Genomic DNA, 19165 nt, shown 5'->3' with positions numbered 1-19165 from the left:
ACCAAACATCACATCATTTGTGCAAGATAGTTTTATTCATGGAAGATTCATTTGTAACAGTTGACAACAGGTATTACCAGTTGTCTGCCTTGATCCTGAAGAACCTAAGTCTGACCTCTGATTTTGAACTTAGGCCCGCCACGACAAGTTAGCTCAAAATAGTCATCCTCAAGTTGTTTAAGGAATTGACCAATTCAGTTGGTTTTTAAGAATTCATTATCTGAACAGGAGAGGTTGCCATCCCCAAACCACTGGTTTAGCTTTAGCAGCATTTATGTTTTCATTCACACAACAATTAACAGGTCTAATCAACACATCTGTTTGTTTTTCAATTATTAAAATCATGTCATTAGAACTTTTAATTAAAGATGGCTAATTGAAAGCCTACCAAAATGGCATAAATAAACCATAAGATCAAAGAAAACACAGAACGAAACAAGAGATGCAAAATTTTAAAAGCTGGAAAATGGATAGATGAATGGTAACTGACTGCATAGGCCCAAGACCTGAATCCTAAGCCAGAGGAACTATAGGGAACTAGAAGAAACCTAATGTACATCACAGAACCCTCAAAAGGCTCAGGAATTAGCAGAAGCAGATATCCCTGGAAGAGGAGGTGAAGGTAGGGCTGAAAACAAGAGGGAAAGTCTCTAAGAGCTGATAGGTCGTCCACTGTCCAATGGTTAAACAAGTCGACCTTCACGAGGGCCATTATCATGAAATTTCAGAACACCAGGATACAAAGAAAAGCCTGCAAGTTTCCAAAGAGGAGAGTGGGAGGTTTTCTGCAAAGGATCAAAAATCTCAATTGCAAAATACAAAATCAACACACAAAAATCAGTTGCATTTTTATACGTTAACAGCAAACAATTCAAAAAGGAAATTAAGGAAACAATTCCATTTACAATAGCATCAGAAAGAATAAAATACTTTGGAATAAAGTTAACCAAGGAGGCAAAAGACATGTACGTTGAAAACTACAAAACATTGCTGAAAGAAATTAAAGACACCAATAAGTGGAAAAACAGCTTATGTTCACGGATTGGAAGACTTCATATTGTTGGGATGTCAGTACTATCCGAAGTCATCTACTGATTCAATGCAATACCTATCAAAAGCTCAGTGACTTTTTTTTTTGCAGAAATAGAAAACCCATCCTAAAATTCATATGGAATCTCAAGGTACCCCAAATAGCCAAAGCAGTCTTGAAAAAAATAGAACAAAGTTGGAGGTCTCACACTTCGTGATTTCAAAACTTACTTCCAAAGCTATGGTAATCAAAACAATGTGATGCTGACCTAAAGATAGACATAGACCAATGGAATAGAATAGAGAGCCCAGAAATAAACCCTCGTGTATATGGTCAAATGATTTTCAACATGAATGCCAAGACCTTCAATGGGGAAAGGACAATCTTTTAACAAATGGTGCTGGGAAAACAGGATATTCATATGCAAAAAATGAAAGTGGACCATTACCTTACATAGTATATAAAAACTAACTCAAAGTGGACCGAAGACCTAAATGTAAGAGCTGAGACTATAAAACCTGAAGAACAAAATAAAGGGGAAAAGCTTTATGACATTAGATTTGGCAATGATTTCTTAGATATGACATCAAAAGCACAAGCAACAAAAGGGAAAATAGATAAAGTAGACTACATCAAAATTTAAAACTTTTGTGCATCAAAGAACACTATCAACAAGAGTAAAAAGGCAACCCATGGAATGGGAGAAAAATATTTGCAAGTCATATATCTAATAAAAGACTGATATCCAGAATATGTAAAGAACTACAACTCAACAATAACTAAAAAAAAAGATTTAAAAAATGGGAAAGGACTTGAATAGATGTTTTTCAAAAGAAAATATACAGATGTCTAATGAGCATGTGAAAAGATGCTCAACAGTAAAAATCATAAGAAATGTGCAAATTGAAACCACGATGAGGTACCACTTCACACTCATTATGATAACTATTATCCAAAGAAAAAGATAACACATAAAATGCAAGTATTGGGGATGATGTAGAGAAAGGAAGGAAGAAATGGAGTCAAATGAGTATATAATGAGCTAGGAAACTGTATGGGCCAACTAGAGGGGAACCCTGCCTTGCAGAGGGAGATGGGTGCGATACGTGTCTGTCAGCCTTGGCTCTGGGTGAAGGGGAGAAAAAACAAGAGAAAAATCTTTCCCTGAGAATTCCAACTAAAATCCACACTCAGGCAGGTTTAAGTCCAGAATTTATGCTTAATTTGTAACTCAGAGCAACGTTGGCTGAGAATTTAGTTTAAAATTTAGTTTACAATGACCCACACTGGTTGTGTCCCCAGATCCCAAGCAGAAGCAGATGCAAATTCTCTCTGGAAGACTACCTTGTAAACCCAGGGGTCGAAGAATTCCCATAGATAATATTCCAAGGAGCGTGAACTCGTGGTCAAAACTCACTAAACATGTGAGGAAATAAATCACCCTGAGTGAAAAGCAACAAAAGTGTCAAACTGCAGAGTAAAATCAACAAGGACCGTGGATAATAGAATCATTAAAATACGAATGTTTACTATGTTTAAAAAAATAAAAAAGGAATTTGAAAATAAGACAAAAAAGCAAGAATCTCCCAAGATTGATGAAGTCAATTTGAAAAAGAACCAAAAATACTTCTAGAAATGAAAACTGTAATTAGACTCCATGGACAGATTGAAGAGCAGTGTAGACACATCTGAAAGGAAAGTCATGAACTAAAAGAATGAAGAAATTACCCAGGTTGTAGCCCAAAGGGACAAAGATCTAGTAAAAGACAAAGAAGATGGAATGGGATAACCCAACTTATGTCTAATTGAAGTTGGAGAAAGAGAGAATGGGAGAGGGAACATGACAATAAAGAATGGCTGAAAGTTTTTCAGAATTGATGAAAGATGTCCATCATCAGATCCAAGAGGCCCAGTGGATCTCAAGCAGGAGAAATAAAAAAGAAATCTACATCAAAACTGCAGAAGCCAAAGAAAAAGATGTTAAAAACGCCAGAGAGAATGGATAGATTGCATACAAAGGAATAACAATTCAATTGATGTGTGACTTCCCAATAGCAACAGTGTAAACTAGAAATAGTGAAATAGTGTGTTCACAGTCCTGAGAGGTAGTAACTCTCCCCTAGAGTTATATAACCAATGAAACAGTCTTCTAAAAAATGGGTCCACAGGAAAAAAATTTCTGACAAACAGGAACTGAGAGAATTTGTCACCAACAAAACCTCAAAGGAACTTCTAAAGGATATATATCAGGAAGAATAATTATTCCAGAGGAAAGTCTGAATGCAAGAAGAAATGATGAGCAAGGAAAAGGCAAATATGTGGAATCTAAACAATCACTAGTTGTATAAAACAATAAAAACAATGTATAAATTGTGGATTAAAATATCAGGCTAGAACTAAAACACTGGGCGTATAAACCAGGGGGGCTTGGAGCAAACGCATTGTAAGTCTCGTGTTGTTGTACAAGAGGGTAAAGATGTTGATTTCTTTTTAAAAGATTTTTTATTTTTTCCCTTTTCTCCCCAAAGCCCTCCGGTACATAGTTGTATATTCTTCGTTGTGGGTCCTTCTAGTTGTAGCATGTGGGACGCTGCCTCAGCATGGTCTGATGAGCAGTGCCATGTCTGCGCCCAGGATTCGAACCAACAAAACACTGGGCCGCCTGCAGCAGAGCACGCGAACTTAACCACTCGGCCACGGGGCCAGCCCCTTTTCTTGTTTTTTTTTAAAGATTTTTTATTTTTTCCGGTGTTGATTTATTTTGGACTCAAGTTAAATGTTGCTTGTTAGGGGCTGGCCCAGTGGCATAGCGGTTAAGTTCACATGTTCCACTTGGGCGGCCCAAGGTTCACAGGCCCGGATGTGGGGCACGGACCTAGCACTGCTCATCAAGCCATGCTGTGGCAGCATCCCACATAAAATAGAGGAAGATTGGCTCAGATGTTAGCTCAGGGCTAATCTTCCTCACACACACACACACACACACACACAACATACACATTTAACAAGCATATATAGGTGTTAAACTTTTTAGGGTAACTAGTAAAAAAGAAATAAAGAAAAAGAGAATGTATACCATCCAAACCAGTAAAGGGAAAAGAAACTCTAAATTTAAAAAGGCCAAAAAAGAAAATGAAAAAGTAATACCAACATAAAATGGAAATAAGAGTACAAATGACTGAAGATGTATGGAATTCACATCCTTATTTTCCGTCATTTAAGATTAGAACTTAATCTGCTGTAGGAAACTTGTGGGCAGGATGCAGAGAGGGAGGCTGACCAGGTCTGGAAGACAGCAGATTCAGGGCAGAGCAGGGAGGAAGAGGAGTTGGGGGATATGAGGAGAAAGGTGAGGGGGGCCATGAGGAGTGAACTGACATCGCACAGCCACGGCGGAGAGGAACAGGAGGGTTTAACAGTTCCAGCACGTGGAAGAAGGACCATGAAAGGGGGCACCCTGTAAGACTGAACCAAACTATCGTGAGCAGGCAGGTCACTATCAAAGGGAATGGGAGAGAACTGTGGGAGAGAAGGGAAGAAATGGAGGAAAAACAGAGCCTGGGCCCTCAAGATGTTCACAGACCAGAGAAGGAGACAGAGTGGCAAACAAGGGCAGAAGCCTCACACTGGGCCCACTGGACCATCCTCCATGGGAGCTGGTCTCCCAGGAGGCAGAGCTGTAGCCCTGGGAGCATTGGTGAGGCAGTGTCACCCAGGCCAGGCATATTCCAGGAGATGACTACTTCTGGAGGCCAGCCAGCAGCTCTCTGTCATCCCTGAGCTTCCCTACACCTCTGTGGTGTCTGATCTCCCCATCCCTTGCATGTGGGGGAAGAGCCTGCCTATGCAGTACCTCCCATTGCCCGACCTCTGAGGTCAATTGACCTCACCCAGTGATGGAGCAGCCTAGAGGGCCTTATGGCTACAGCCAAGATCTTTATAACACCGAGAGAAGCACTGGGGCAAAGAGACGATGGTGTGGTCAGTCCTGCTGAGGCAGGGCAGAGGAAAAGGAAAATTCCAAGTGCTGGAATATTTCCAGGTTCACTCCAATGGGTACCCCAAGGACTATGGGCTCACAAACACAGGTTAGGTCCTCCTGGGCAGCCAGATGGTGACTGGGTAAGTAGCTGTGTGTAAAGGGCTGTGGGGGAGGGCACAGGGCTTAGTCCAAGGACAATGCTGGTAACAAGGAAAGAGGAAGTAGATGAGGGAACAGGTGGAGAGGTAAACAGAAACTAGGCAGAGGCAAGCTATGCGGACCCAAGCAGGTGAATGGGCCTCTATGCTTGTGTCTGCTGTACCTTCCCAGGGGTGCTGCTCTCCCCAGGGCCAGGGCACAGCTTAGCTGAGGGGATGGTTACCACAGGCAATCAGCAGCAGAAGGAGGATGAAGACTCAAGACCTAGAAAAAGAAAAAATACTAAAAAATCAAGAGCCTAGAAATTGCAGCAGAGGAGAAGAATTAAGGAGCAAAGGCAGAAAGAGAAGCGTGCAGACCGCTCCTGGGAGCGATGGGATAAGTCAAGTACTCTGAATGCTGGCCCCATAAGACCAACTAGAGGCCCAGGGCAAGGCTGGCCACTGGCCGTTGCTGACCACTTCTTCTTTGAAACGCTCTGTTCCTTGGCCTCCAACATCTGTTCTTTTCTAGTTTTTCCTCCAGATGTACAGGGAAGGGGTTGGCAGTGGGTAGGAGAGACCCCTCTTCCACTGAGAGAGCTTGACTGTGGCCAGGGAGTTGGAGGCACAGTTTCCTAGTGAAGAGGCAGTGTCGTCTGTTAAGAATGGAGGAGAGGATGGATTTGTCAATGATTTCTTGGATATGACAGCAAAAGCACAGGTAATAAAAGAAAAAATAGATAAATTAGACTACATAAAAATTTAAAACTTCTGTGCATCAAAGGACGCAGTCAACAGAGTGAAAAGGCAACCTATGGAATGGGAGAAAATATTTTCAAATTATGTATCTGATAGGTGTTAATGTCCAGAATATGTAAAGAACTCCTACAACTCAACAACAACAAAGCAAATAAGCTGGTTAAAAAATGGGCAAAGGACTCGAACAGACATTTCTCCAAAGAAAATATATAAATGGCCAACAAGCACATGAAAAGATGCTCAAGACATCACTAATCATTAGGGAAATGAAATCAAAACCATAATGAGATACCACCTCATTAGGAAGGCTACTATTAAAAAAAATAAAATATTAAGTGTTAGCGAGGATCTAGAGGAATTGGAACCCTGGTGCACTGTTGGTAGGGATGTAAAATAGTGCAGCCACTATGGAAAACTATAGGGTGTTTCCTCAAAAAATTACAAACAAAATTATCGTATGAACCAGAAACTCCACTTCTGGGTATGTACACAAAAGAATTGAAAGCAAGGTCTCAGAGATATTTGTACACCTGTGTTCATAGCTGCTTTATTTACAGTAGCCAAAAGGTAGAAGCAACTCAGGTGTCCATCAATGGATGAATGGAAGTGAATGTAAAAGGAACCCCTTTGGTAGGTAAAAAATGGAGTTGTCCAGGAAGAAGAGGTCTAAATTCAGTCAAAGAACAGGTGTCTTGAGCAGAAGGCAGTAAGAGAGGTTGTGATGAGAGAATGGAGAACTAGAGTGACAGATTTAAAAGATGCAGGGGATGGGGCCAGCCTGATGGCACAGCGGTTAAGTTCACACATTCCGCTTGTAGGCGGCCCGGGGTTCACCGGTTCGGATCCCGGGTGCAGACATGGCACCGCATGGCATGCCGTGCTGTGGTAGGCGTCACATGTATAAAGTAGAGGAAGATGGGCATGGAGGTTAGCTCAGGTCCAGCCTTCCTCAGAAAAAAGAAGAGGATTGGCAGTAGTTAGCTAGGGCTAATCTTCCTCAAAAAAATAAAAATAAAAAATAAAAGATGCAGGGTCTTGGGTGTGATGAGGGGGGAGGGGAAGCCACAGAAGTGGGTGCTGCCATGACTTGGAGGCCATGGACATTAATGCTGAGAGTTCAGCCTTGTGCGGCCGGGGAATGGGATGAGCCATGGACCTTCATGGATACCAGCGTTGCCCAGCATGATGGCAGCACCTGAGACAGGAGGATGACAGAAAGTAATGGGGAAGGACCTCAAGGAACCTGAGTGGGTAGCCATGCCAGGAGGGTAGAAAGGGGTCTGTCTCCAGGAGCAAGGGTCTTTTACCTGAGGAGGAAGACTGGCAGTTTGGAAGCCAACCTAGGTTGACAAGAGAGTGCCACCCTGCATGGGGTGTAGAGAATGAGAAAATGAGCAGCCTCCACCAGAGGGGCCTTCGGGGCAGGCAGATTAGGGGGCTCAGGAGAGGGGCTGGGCTGAGGTCATGCTCAGCATTCACCTTATCACTGAAGTATGTTACTTTATTTCTCCATCTCTGCTAGACAATGAAATGGCTTATACTTGTATCCCTAGCATCTGGGATTGAGTGTCTACTCCATAGTGGGTGCTCAATAAATGTCTGAGGGGGCAGGAAGGATAAGCTGTCTTCAAAAAGCTTATCAGCAGTCTAGTAACAGGCCCGCATTAGTCCTGCTCTGTCCCTTACAGTGACCAGCGAGGACATACCTGGCATCGCTGCCACCGTGAGACTAAATGAGCAAGAAGAAACTGGGAGAATTATCGAAATGCAACGCCTGGAAATCCAGCGCCTCAGAGACCAGATCCAAGAGCAAGATCAGGTCCCAGGGTTCCACTCCCTTGCCGGAACTCGGCTTCCTTCCCTCGTTGAGTCAGAAGCGGACTCTGAGGTGCAGACCCAGTGACTCCCTCCGGTGAGCCATCTCCAGCCCCAGCAAAAGCAGCACTGCACATCTGTCGTCAGGCTGACTCTGGGCTGCAGTCCCTGTAGCACTGACCACATCAACCTCTTTCTCCTGCCCTGGGGAATGTGGGACACAGAATAAAAGTGTTTGCCCACAACCGTGTCCAACTCTGCTTAGCCAGGGAACTGGGGAGAGGGGAAGGAAGACAGGTGACCCTGAGGGCTGGAGGGCTCCAGCTCATCCAGAGCCACGGCTGCTTGCACCGGCAGAGACTGCACTGGATGGTGGGGCTGGCTTCTCTGGGCCTCAAGGATGGGACTGCCTGCTTCCATCCTAAGTGTCACTGCCTGCACTTCTAACCTGGCTTTCTCCTCTGCCGACCAACTCAGGACCAGACAAACCCTCCTACATTTTCTTCTCCTTTAAGAAACTAAATGAGGTTTCCTGAGGATTTTTACATCTGTGTAAAGATGAAAGTGAAATAATGAACATGGCAAAGTTCCCAGAGGCCCCCAAGTCTTCCGTTATCTGCTGTCTCTGTTGTTAGGACTCCATGCAGAGCCCTGCCCTTATTTCTCTCCCTCCCCGCTGCTCTAGACTTGTCATCCTTGTTCTGCACTGCCCTGCCCCACTCCTCCGCTTCTGGGGCATACTTCTTCCTCTAGGCCTCACACTGGGTGACCCAGCCACACATACCAAGAAAGGTCATTTTTATGCACTAAAGAGTAAAGGAATGTAACCCACATGTTCCTGTCTTCTCCCACCTGCAGAGGCCGTACGACTGTCTCATACTCAAATAACAAATATTTAATCCTTCGTCCCTGCTGGTCCCTCCTGGCTGTCTTAAACCTGACATCTCCAGGGCATCTCCCCATCTTCCCCAACTGCTTTACTCCAACTCTGTTCTTGGGTTAGTTTCCCCAGTGAGAGCTGAGATGTAGCTGGCACTCCTGACGAGGTTCTCTGGAAGGCTGGGGACAACAGAAGGAAGGTGCATGGCAGAAGCCACAAAGCAAGTCTACATGGGACTCTCTCTCCTTTGCAACTCCCTCAACCCCACCCCCAGCCTGCACGCTGTCACAGTGGCCAGCTTATCCCCTCCAGACAAGCATGCACCCCAGTATGGCCTCTGCTCACTGGGAGACCGGGCCCTAGGAAGAGGAGAAAATTCAGGCATCCTCTGAGAGACTCAGCCACAAAGACGACAACCTGTTCCATTATCACGCCAGATAGACGGGCTCTTCTGGGACTCAGATTTCTCCATTCCACGCTAGTGTCTTGGCTTTACCTTGGCAGAAGAAACTGACTCGAAATGAGGTTGAGGAGGTCAGCAGGGCCAGATGGCACAGGGTCTTGAAGGCACATTACAGATATGGCTCTGTCCAGAGGCCAGCACTAAGGCACTGAGAGTCACCCCCACTGCTTCCCAAGCTCTTGCCATACTATCCTCCTTTCAGTCCCTATAGAAGGCTGTGTTCTTCCCTGCTTCCAGATCTTTCCACATACTGTTTTCTCTGCCTGAAATGCTGAAGAGCCTGAAATGCTCTTACCCCCTCACTTCACGCAGTGAAATTCTGCTCATCCTTCAGATGTAGCTGAAATGTCACTTGCTCAGAAAGACAGTCCCTGATCTCTCCCTCCGCCTGTGTAAATTACCCTCACCGTATTGTTTTCCTTTATAACCCTCATTATAACACATCTGTTCAGTTGTTTGATGCTGCCTCTCCTACTAGGCTCTCAGTTCCATGGGGCAAAGGCTGTGTCTGCTTGTAAAGTTCACTCAGGTATCAGGATGGAGCATTGATTGAGGAACCCGACACCGGAGGCAGGGGGACAAGTTAGGAGGACACTGTGGCTGACCACACGTGGGAGTACAGCTGCTGGGACCAAGATGGTGGCAGTGGAGATGCAGAGAAGTGAATTCTTCTGACTTAAGGACTGGAGAGAGTTAGCCAAGCAAAAGGGGAGGAAGAAGGAACGTGCAGAGGAAACTGGGGCTCTTCTGAGGGCAAGAAGGAAATTCACTGTGGCTAGGATGTAGCAGCTTTCAAAGGACAGATTTCTCAACTTAAAAATTACATAGGAGCAAGACATCACATTTCACCTGCAAGATGAGCGTTAGGTTACAGATGAGGAAACCAAAAGAAAGGAGGATAAAGTAGCTGGCACAGGGTCACACTGGCAGGGCCAAGATTGCAGCCCAGTCTGCCCAGTGGCCTCTAAACCCACGCTCTTAAGCCTGCACCAGGTACTCTCAAACAGAACACCAGGCCAACTGGTGGAGGTTACAGGAGTATGATGCCCAGAGTCTAAACAAGAAGTAAAAGGAGCTGACAACTCTGAAACTAAGCTCACCTAAGCCAGTGGCTGGCTGCAGTCCAGCTGGTGAGGACAAGGTGGAGGAGGAAGCCCAGACCAAGGGAGAGCCCCACCCCAGCAAAGCCTGGCACCTTGGCCAACAGGTCAGCAGGGTGTTTTCTTACCTGCACAGGGGTGAGCACAGCTTCTTGCTAGCAAATCTGGGGCCAGAGATACAATCTTGTTTATTTCTCCATCTTCTGTCTTACATGTTCCTACATCAACCTGTTGGGTGGCATTGGTTGGGTGGCATTGACTGAGTGGCTTCTGCCTATGAGATCCGCCCCCTCTACTTTGCCTATCCTGACTCCATGGGGAGGTTCTCACCCCACTGGTGCCACCTTCTCCTTCACAGGGTCCCTTCAGTCAGTTTAGCCCTCATTGATGGAGTAGGTCTGTCAGTCACCTCCTCCTGCAGCAGCCATAGGGACCCTGCTGCCACCCAAATGGGTAGGCATTGGCTTATGAACTCCACTCTTGTTCTTCTAGTTGTAGTCCATCATTGAGCTCTGAGAACTCATTCCGGTCTAGTGTGACAGCCTTTGGGGGCTGCCCTCTCTCTGGGCCCCAGACATCCGCTGGCTCCCTTCCCCTTCTTCTAGAGTCTTAGCATCAGTTGTGGCCAAACAATGTGAGCTGCCCAGCTCAGCTTCCTCTGCCATCCTGTTCTCCCAGCACCAAAGACCCTGCCCCACAGGAGGTTCTGACATCAGCGTCTACCTTTCCCCATTGCTCCTTAGACAAAGCACAACCAGCCGTTACCAGCCAGCTGCTCCCAGGAAGTGCCTGAGGGGCCCTGGTGGGCCTGGGAATATCTGAGTGTCCAGGTAGGACCCCCTTGCAATCATTGCTCTGGATTTGGAGTGAGAGGTGAGAGAGAAGGCATGTGCGGACCAGGAGCAGCATTCACTCTCCCTGAGCTCTGTTGGGGTGAGCTCCCCTAGACCAGTGGAGTTTGGGGGGCCTGCTTATGCTTTAAGTGTGCCTGAAGTGCACTCAGACTCCCCTGAGCTGAGCTGAGCTGGGCTGCAGAGAAGATTTACAAGGAAGTAACCCTGCTATTACTAGTTACTAACACTGCTAGTCCAAGAAGGACTAGCGTTCCTGATCACCTGCAATGACCAGTTGTGTACAAGAATTTGTATTTATTGCTCATCTAGTATGTGTCACTTGGTGGGATTTGGCAGGGGCAGCAAGTGTAACAGCAACTCCAGCCAATTTAAGCAAAAAGGGAGAGTTCATTATCTGGCTCTGGAGATGTCTCATAGAATCTCAAGGCAGAGATACAAGCAGTCCTCAAGAAGGACATGAACCAGGGCCTGGGACGCTGCTGGAACCCCCTCTCCCTCTCTTGTCCTTGCCCCTGTCTGCAGACTAGCTTCCCATTGCCAGTTCAGCTGGCAGAAGGGTACCCTAGCATCTCATTAGCAGGAGCCCCAAGGCTGAAATGGAATCTCTAGTCTGATTTTAAATTGCGAAAAGAGAATATTTTGGGCCTCGCTTGAGTCTGGGGCTCACCTCTCTCCGATCAACCGTATCCATCAGGGTGGGTCGCAAAGTAGATTCCTGGTTGTTGGAATCCGTGCAGTGAAGTGGGTCATTGTGAGCGATGCAGATACTTCAAAAGATGTCTGTCTGGGGGCCCTGTCACTCACAGAGCATGGGGGTGGGGGCAGGAGCCTGGAGCCACCAGAGACCTGCTGTTCCCCTGGGCTTTCTGCCCATTTTTCTCCAGACGTGCTTCTGGAAGGCAGGGACGGGCCCTCTGGCCTCCCTTGCTCACTGGGTCTCCACCTGGCACAATACCTGGTCCAGAGAAGGGAAAGGGTAAATGTTTACTGGATGAATTGGTTATATTATTCAATCCACCCTGACACAACTATTTAGACTAAGTACTGTTGTCCCCATTTTACAGATGAAGAGACTAAGACGCATAGAGGTTAAGCCATTTTTCTAAGGCTACACAGCTAGAACCAGGACTTGAACCTTCAAGGTCAATCTAGTTCCAAAGCCAGTGTTCTTTCCACCACTCATTCACTCATTCAACAAGCATTCATTGAGCACCTATTGGATGCCAGGCCTATTCCAGGAGCTGGGGTACACCATGAACAGTCACAAATCCCTTTCTTCATGAAGCTTGTATTCTAGGGGGTAGATAGACGGTATTCCAGATAGAGAAGAAAACTATAAAGCATATTAAACAGAGATAAGTGCTAAGAAGAAATATAAGAGAATAAAGAAAAAGAAATAGGGTGGGGGATAGGAAGTATTGGGGAAGGTTGGGATTTTAGACAGGGGAGCCAGAAGGTCTCACTGAGAAGGCGACATTGAGCACATTCCTGAAGGAAGGTGAGGGAAAGAAGGTGGGAGAAAAGCAGTTCAGGCAGAGGGAACAGCCAGTGCAAAGGCTCTGAGCAAGAGCATTGATGGAGGAACAACAGAGGATGAGGTCAGAGGGCCTTAGAGATGGGGGGAGGACTTTGGTTGTTTCTCTGGGTAAGACAGGAGGGACTCAAGCTTGGAAGTGACGTTACCTACTCTACCTTAAAACAGGATTACTCCCGCTGCCAGGCTGAGAATAGTCGGGGTGGGAATGCCTGGGGCCCAGGGACTCTGTCTCCTGACAATATTCCCACTGTCTGGCGCCTGAATAATTGATCAGCTGGAACCCACACCTTGCACTCTGCGCCCACTGCCACCTCTTCCTCCTGACCTTCATTACCGTCCACCTAAGCTGCCCCAACAGCACCTGCTTTGGGGACAGAGTTCAACAGCCCTGCGAGGAGCCTGCCTGTCTCTTTAACTCCAAGTTATTTGATAAGACGGAGAACAAAAGCTCGCCCAATCAATGTTTGAACTGAGGATGCTTTTCGGCTTTGTTCTCCCTACCCAAAAATTTCCCTTCAAACCCCCAGGGGAAAGGGAGGGAAAATCTCATGAGCTGCCCTGTCCAGCTCTCTCCAGGACAGCTGGACCATGGGTCTGGCTGAGATTGGCCCCTCCTTGGGACCAGGAGGATAAATAAATGTTAGATACTTGCGAGAGGAATACCCAGCCAGTGAGCCCCTGCCAGGCCCCCTGCTTCCCCACTCCTCCCAGTGCAAGGGACACCTTTATACTGCTTTGCAAAGTGGCAAACCCACATGGTTGTCCCCAAGATCCAGCCTGCCTCACAGCGGTCAGCCTGCCCTAACTTTTATTTAAGGGAAAGAACCATCTAGAGCTACACTGTCCAGTAAGGGAGCCCCGAGCCACATCTGGCAACTGAGCATTTAAAATGTGGCTAGTCTGAACTGAGACGCACGGTGAGTATCAAATACACAATGAATTTTCAAGACTTCATACAAAATAAAAGACTGAAATAGCCCATGAATCACTTATATGTTAAGATGAAAATATTCTGGGGTTAAATAAAAATTTTAATATATTAATTTCACCTGTTTCTTTTTACTTTTTTAATGTGGCTACTAGGAGATTTTAAATTACATGTGTGGCGCGTGTTGTCTTTCTGTTGGATAAGCTGCTCCAGAGTTGTGATCAGCCCCCATTCAGCTCCGCAGAACAAAACAGAAGCACAGACAGGTCGAGCATAATTATTTTGTGAGCTGATGATGGAAAGGTAATTTTGATTTCGTTTTTCTTGTCCATTTCATACACATCAGGGGGAGAGAGAGCAAGAGGCATTACAAGGGGCTCAAGCCAGGAGGCGAGCGACACCTCCACCTGCAACCACTTCCAGCCAGCACCCCCTTTGCCATCTGGAGTACATGTGGTGTGTGGTGCCACATTTACCTATTAGAAGCAGAGCCCTCCCTATGTCCCTGTTATACTTCGGAACTCTCCATGGGCATCTCACATGAGTCCACATGCCTCACCACGGCATTCAAGGCTCTCTGCAACCCGAGCCAAACCTGTCTTTCCAGCTTCATCTCACTTGCTCTCAAAACCTCACACCTGTCAGTTCACACATTCATTCATTCAACAAATATTTGATTACTTACCATTGGCCAGGCATTGGCTGGCTGCTGAGGGCGCAGTGCTTAGCAAAATGGGCTCTAAATCTGTACCTGCCGGGCGGCACACGTCTAGTGGGGGTGACAGGTAAGTCAGTAGGGCAGTTACAGCACGTGCAGTAAGAGCAGTTGTAGGGGAAGCAAGTCAGCCTGGAGGTCAGGAAGGGCTTCCTGGAGGAGGTGACATGTCAGTTGAAGAATGTGAATGAATGACCAGAGTGAGGCTGGGGAGTGGTTAATATCCCAGGCAGAGGGAACTATGAGTTCAAAAGCCAACCGGAAGGGCAGAGCTTGCAGAACTGAAGACATGCATCCTGGCTGGATGGCAGGGACCCGTGGCAAATGACTGGCCTGGTGTGGATGGCAGGGGCTTTGTGAGCCCTGTGAAGGAGTGTGGCATTTATTCTGTAAGTGTTTTAAGCAAGCGAGCTAGGGGCTTCCCCCCTCCCCCCCCCACCCCGGACTCCAGCCCAGAGGAAAGCGGGACGGGATACTGGGGCTGGGTTTGGGGATAGCTGGTGTTGGAATTTGGGGCTGAGGCAGGGTTTGAGTTGAGATTTGAGATTTGGGGGCTGGATCCAGGAACAGGAGACAAGGCTGGCGCTGAGGGGGAGGGGGAGGTCTGGGACCTCATTCCAGAATCTGGAGCTGGGATCCAGGTGAGGAATTAGAGCCGAGGTTTCAAGCCAGACTTGGGGTTGGGATTCGGAGCTGGGGCTGGCGTTGGATTTGGAAATGAGGCTGGGGGCTGGGATTGGGATGTGAGATTCAGGTGTGGGGCTGAGATGTGGGGTTGGGGCTGGGGTTAAGGTTAGGTTTGGGGCTGGAGCTGGGGGATGTGTGATGGCCCAGGCGCTGGGGCAGACAGACAGCATTCCTCCTGCTGCCCGGGTCTGGGAATTGTGTTCGAGCCCTTGCAGCCGCAGACAGAAGCCCCTCCCTTCCCAGGAATGCCTCTGCCCTGCTGAAGGAGCAGTGCCACGTCAGCCAATCGGCTCAAGCCCTGCCTTCGAAACACCTGTTGATCCGCCTCCCTCCCCCAGGGCTCACCTGGGTGCAGGTTAGGCAGGTGAAGCGCCTCCCTGGAAACCGAGCTGGAGTGCCTCACCTGCCTGGCCCTGCCTGCTCGGATCGGATCCAGCACTTTCAGGCTTCTTGTGAGTGCCCCAAAGTCATCCTACCCCCACCGCCCCCACTTCTCCCACTGGCTCTTACCCCAAAAACCTCCACCCACCCCCAGCCTGGCCTCGCTGTCCCCGCACACCTGTGGAAGCACTTTCAGACCAATGAAGTCACAGCCCTGGGGAATGCTGGGGCTGACTGCAAGGCCCCTCCCCCGGTCCCTCCCCCACCTTCCTTGGGGGCATCTGCACCTGCCCCTCCACCTTGTGTTCTGGCAGCCCCTGAAGAGAGGTTGTGGAGGACAGATACCTCATCCGGGGTGTAACCCATGTACAGCCACGTAGTCATATTCCTGGAATGATCCAGGACCTGTGTCCTGTGTATAAAGCGGGAGTCCTGTCCTGAATTGGAGGGGAGAAAGTTGTGTTCTTTTACTCAAAACGCATGCTTTGGGCATCTGTGCAGTCCTGAGAATTCCCACCGGAATTCTGAAATGGAGCTATCAAATGACTCGCCCCCCCGCCTCCAAGATAAATGTTATTGTCCTCACTTTCAGATAAGGAGCCTGAGGCTCTAAGAGGTGAACTCCTGCGGGCTTCTCTGACCCTACCCCAAGCCCTCTTCTGACTAACCTTTGCCAGACATTTGTCACAGGAGCACACCTGCTGTAAACTGGGGCTCCTTGAGGGCAGGGACCGCGGCTGCTTGATTTTGCCCAGTGTGAGTCCTCTGGCCTCTAGAGGGCACATGCAATGAGTAACCCCTGTGAAGGCTTCCCTGGGCAAGAAGGATGGCTGCTGGGGTCACGTCCAGAGCCCTCCTGTCCCTTTGCACCACTTTAGAGAAACCGTGGAGCAGGATGGCGTGGGGGGTGGGCGGTGAGAGGGAGCAGAGTAGGGGAGGCAGGGAGACCAGTGAGGAGGTGGGGAGGGAGGTGAAGGGGCAGGGGCGGTGGGGACGAGGGCAGGGAACGATGGAGAAACGTTTAGACGTGGCCTCCCCGGAGGGCATAAGTGAGGAAACACAAGAGAAGCAGGTTTGGGGTAAGATGATGGGCTTGGGTTGGGACCTGTTGCATCAGGCAACGTTGGGACATCAAGGTGACAATTTGCTTATGAGTCTGGAGCTCTGGAGGGAAATCCTGGTTGAGAGAGGGAGGGATTTGGGAACCAGCAGCTGTGGCTGTGAGGTTAGATGAAATGCTAGGGAAGGGAGAGTGTTAGGGGTCAGATCCTAACCCGCAGAGAAGGAGCCATAGCCCTAAGAGAGAAGAGTCATGCTCAGGCTGCTGGATCCACAGGGGTTAAGTCATAAGCCCCCTCCTTCCCCACAATCCTCCCCCTCAAGGAGCCAGTGGTGACAGCTGAGGCCATGTGAGTTGGATCCTGAATGAGGCTTTATCTCTGGCTCTTCATCCCGTCGTCCACCGTGGCACCAGCTCCCTCCGCCAGCCGGGATGGGACAGGCAACTGAGAGAGCCGGAGCCAGAGAGGTCAGGGCCTGGGCAAGGGGGTTCCCAGGGGGAAGGGTGGAGGTGCTTTATGTGGGGGGAACTCTCCTGGGGTCATTGGAGAGGGAGTCCGAAGGGGCAGTGTTGGGGAAGTGGCTTTCCTGGAGGGATTCCAGGGGACGTGGGAGGATTCCCAGGGATCATCCCCAACACTCCTAGGAGCGACCATGAGGGGTAAGTTGGCTGGGAGACAACATTGTGATTCTCCCACTGCAGGTGATGGGGACCATACGCTGGACTGGAAGAGACACAGGACTCTGGGCCTCTGGCTGCCAAGCATGGGGTGGGGGCTCCAGGCCGTGATCCACACCCTCTAACCCCTGACCCTGCCCTCTGCCCTGACTTGTGCCAGACCTAACCATGCCTGCAGGAGAGGCTCGAGCCCCGCTGGGCCAGGGGCTGCCCCCAGATGTGCTGGTGGAGCAGGTGGAGCTGTGGTGGTCCCAGCAGCCACGACGCTCAGCACTCTGCTTTGCGGTGGCAGTGGGCCTCGTGGCAGGCTGTGGGGCAGCTGGCGTGGCACTGCTCTCTTCCACCAGCAGCCGCTCAGGTGAGTGGAGGCTGGCAGCAGGCACTGTGCTCTGTCTGCTGGCCCTACTGGTTCTCGTTAAGCAGCTGATGAGCTCGGCAGTCCAAGATATGAACTGCATACGCCAGCCCCACCACGTGGCCCTGCTACGCAGTGGTGGAGGTGCCGATGCCCTGGTGGTGCTGCTCAGTGGCCTGGTGCTGCTGGTCACAGGCTTGACGCTGGCTGGGCTGGCCTCCGCCCCTGCCCCTGCCCGGCCACTGGCTGCCATGCTGTCAGTGGGCATCGCCCTGGCTGCCTCAGGCTCACTCCTGCTGCTGGGCTTGCTGCTATATCAGGTGGGCGTGAGTGGACATTGCCCGCCAATCCGTTCGGCCCCTCCCACTACCCACAGTGACCACAGTGGCAATGGCAGCATCTTCAGCATCTCAGGAAGGTTGTCTGCTGGCCAGCGTCATGAGACCACATCCAGCATTGCCAGCCTCATCTGATCAAGCCCAAGTCCTTCCCACGACCTGCCTCAGCAACCACAAGACTGTGCCAGGGCTGAGTGAGTGCATGAGTGTGTGTCTGCACACACAAGGGGATAGTGTATGTGAGTGTGTGCATGTCCCCAGGACTGTCCGGCCCTCCTGTGGGATGTGTGATGAGGAACCTCTGTGGTTCCTCACATCCACACCGAGGGAGAGTCAGTGTGTTTCTCCTGGAACTGGGTGTTTGTGTCCATGGAACTGTCACAGTCTGCCTGTCCGTATCTGGGGTCTCTAGGCAGAGGCGTGTCTGGGATCCCTGAAGATTCTCAGCGCCTGTGCCCAACACCCCTCAAAGCTGACCCTGCCCTGTGACCCCTGTCAGGGGTTTTGGCAGGAGTGGGTGTTGTCCACCCCGAGACTGCACCAGCGAGTCTCCTTCCGTGAGGACAGTGAGTGGTGGCAGAGCGGGAAGAACACGAGAATGAAATGGGACAGGCCTGGATCGGAATCCCCCTCCACCACTTACCCGCCAGGGGACTTAGGAAAGTGACTTAACCTCTCTGAGCCTCAGTTTCTTGAGAGGCATCATGGTCGCCGTAATCAATTGTGAGGATTAAATGACGTCATGCATGGAAGGACTGGGCACATGACAGATGTGCAATAAAGTGGTGGCTGCTGCTATTGTTGCTGTATTTACCTCCCCATCTCACCCAGAGACCCTTCGCCACCCCCTCCCCCACGCCCACGCCTTCCACAGTGAACACTTGGTGCCTATCTCAGGCTGACAGAAGATGCCTCAGAGGTGCCCACGGTCAGATCTGTGGTTTCTCCTCTAGGGTACTGAGAGGCTGGAGGGGAGATGGGGAGAGGAAATGCTGGGCTTCAGGAAGGTGGTGGGTTTCTGGTCCTAGAGGGGGTCGTCCTGAGTCCTTCGCATTTGCTCCTATGCTGGGTGAAGATGGAGCTTCAGTATTGGGGTTTTATCAGCTGGCTTCTCCGGAGGCTGCAGCTCCCTACCCCACTTCTGAAACCAGAACATCCTGGCCTGTGTAGTCACCTCGCCAGCTGGCCTGCCTCCGGGTTCCCAGGCGTGGGAGGGGTGTTTGAAACCGGGTTTGGGTGGTAAGAGCCCCAGCCCTGGGAGGGATTTCCCCTTCTGTGGTGCAAGGGCGCTTCCTGGGTGGCCTGGATGAATTTCCACCAGAAGCGTGCTCAAGGGCACTGGTTAGCGTTCACTGCTCCCTGCCTCTCGAGGTACAGATTACGTGAAGCCCAGCGGAGGATACCAAGGGAGGCAGAGAAGCCCGACGTGTCTCCTGAGAGGTTGAAGCGTAGAACTGCAGAGG

General features: G+C 49.4%; 2 protein-coding genes and 1 long non-coding RNA gene across 21 annotated transcripts in view; 2 read left to right on the top strand and 1 right to left on the bottom strand.

Annotated features, from left to right (window-relative positions):
* CFAP57 (cilia and flagella associated protein 57) overlaps window positions 1-7971 on the top strand; it is an 83371-nt gene extending 75400 nt beyond the window's left edge. For all 16 annotated transcript variants that reach the window (XM_070260146.1, XM_070260151.1, XM_070260154.1 and 13 more), the window contains one exon: window positions 7600-7971. In XM_070260146.1, the coding sequence (XP_070116247.1) occupies window positions 7600-7814 (215 nt within the window). In that variant the 3' untranslated portion in view covers window positions 7815-7971. The remainder of the gene's footprint in view (window positions 1-7599) is intronic.
* On the bottom strand, window positions 3741-14301 carry LOC111771186 (uncharacterized). The gene is made up of 4 exons (XR_002804864.2): window positions 14174-14301; window positions 11691-11978; window positions 10298-10397; window positions 3741-5808 (listed from the first exon to the last, which is right to left on the bottom strand). It is a non-coding gene; the product is annotated as an uncharacterized lncRNA (long non-coding RNA).
* Window positions 14252-18500, top strand: TMEM125 (transmembrane protein 125). Of its 4 annotated transcripts, none has more exons than XM_070260158.1 (5): window positions 14462-14592; window positions 15134-15342; window positions 15962-16027; window positions 16655-16799; window positions 17034-18500. In XM_070260158.1, exon 5 carries the CDS (start codon window positions 17178-17180, stop codon window positions 17835-17837), a length of 660 nt encoding a protein of 219 aa, XP_070116259.1. In that variant the 5' UTR covers window positions 14462-14592; window positions 15134-15342; window positions 15962-16027; window positions 16655-16799; window positions 17034-17177; the 3' UTR covers window positions 17838-18500. The 4 variants fall into 4 exon arrangements, with proteins under 4 accessions (XP_023487746.1, XP_070116259.1, XP_070116258.1 ...); XM_070260159.1 differs by having other exon boundaries at window positions 14473-14592; window positions 15229-15342; XM_023631978.2 differs by lacking the exon at window positions 15962-16027 and having other exon boundaries at window positions 14252-14592.
* The last annotated feature ends 665 nt before the right edge of the window (window positions 18501-19165 follow it).

Source organism: Equus caballus, chromosome 2 (assembly GCF_041296265.1).
Source record: "Equus caballus isolate H_3958 breed thoroughbred chromosome 2, TB-T2T, whole genome shotgun sequence".
Classification (NCBI taxonomy): Eukaryota; Metazoa; Chordata; class Mammalia; order Perissodactyla; family Equidae; genus Equus; species Equus caballus.
The sequence above is the reverse complement of the archived record's forward strand: the minus strand, read 5'-3'. Positions and strand labels throughout refer to the sequence as shown.

Excerpts from the sequence above, each read along its gene's own strand:
- TMEM125 (XM_023631978.2), top strand. The coding sequence starts at position 17,178 with ATGCCTGCAGGAGAGGCTCGAGCCCCGCTGGGCCAGGGGCTGCCCCCA.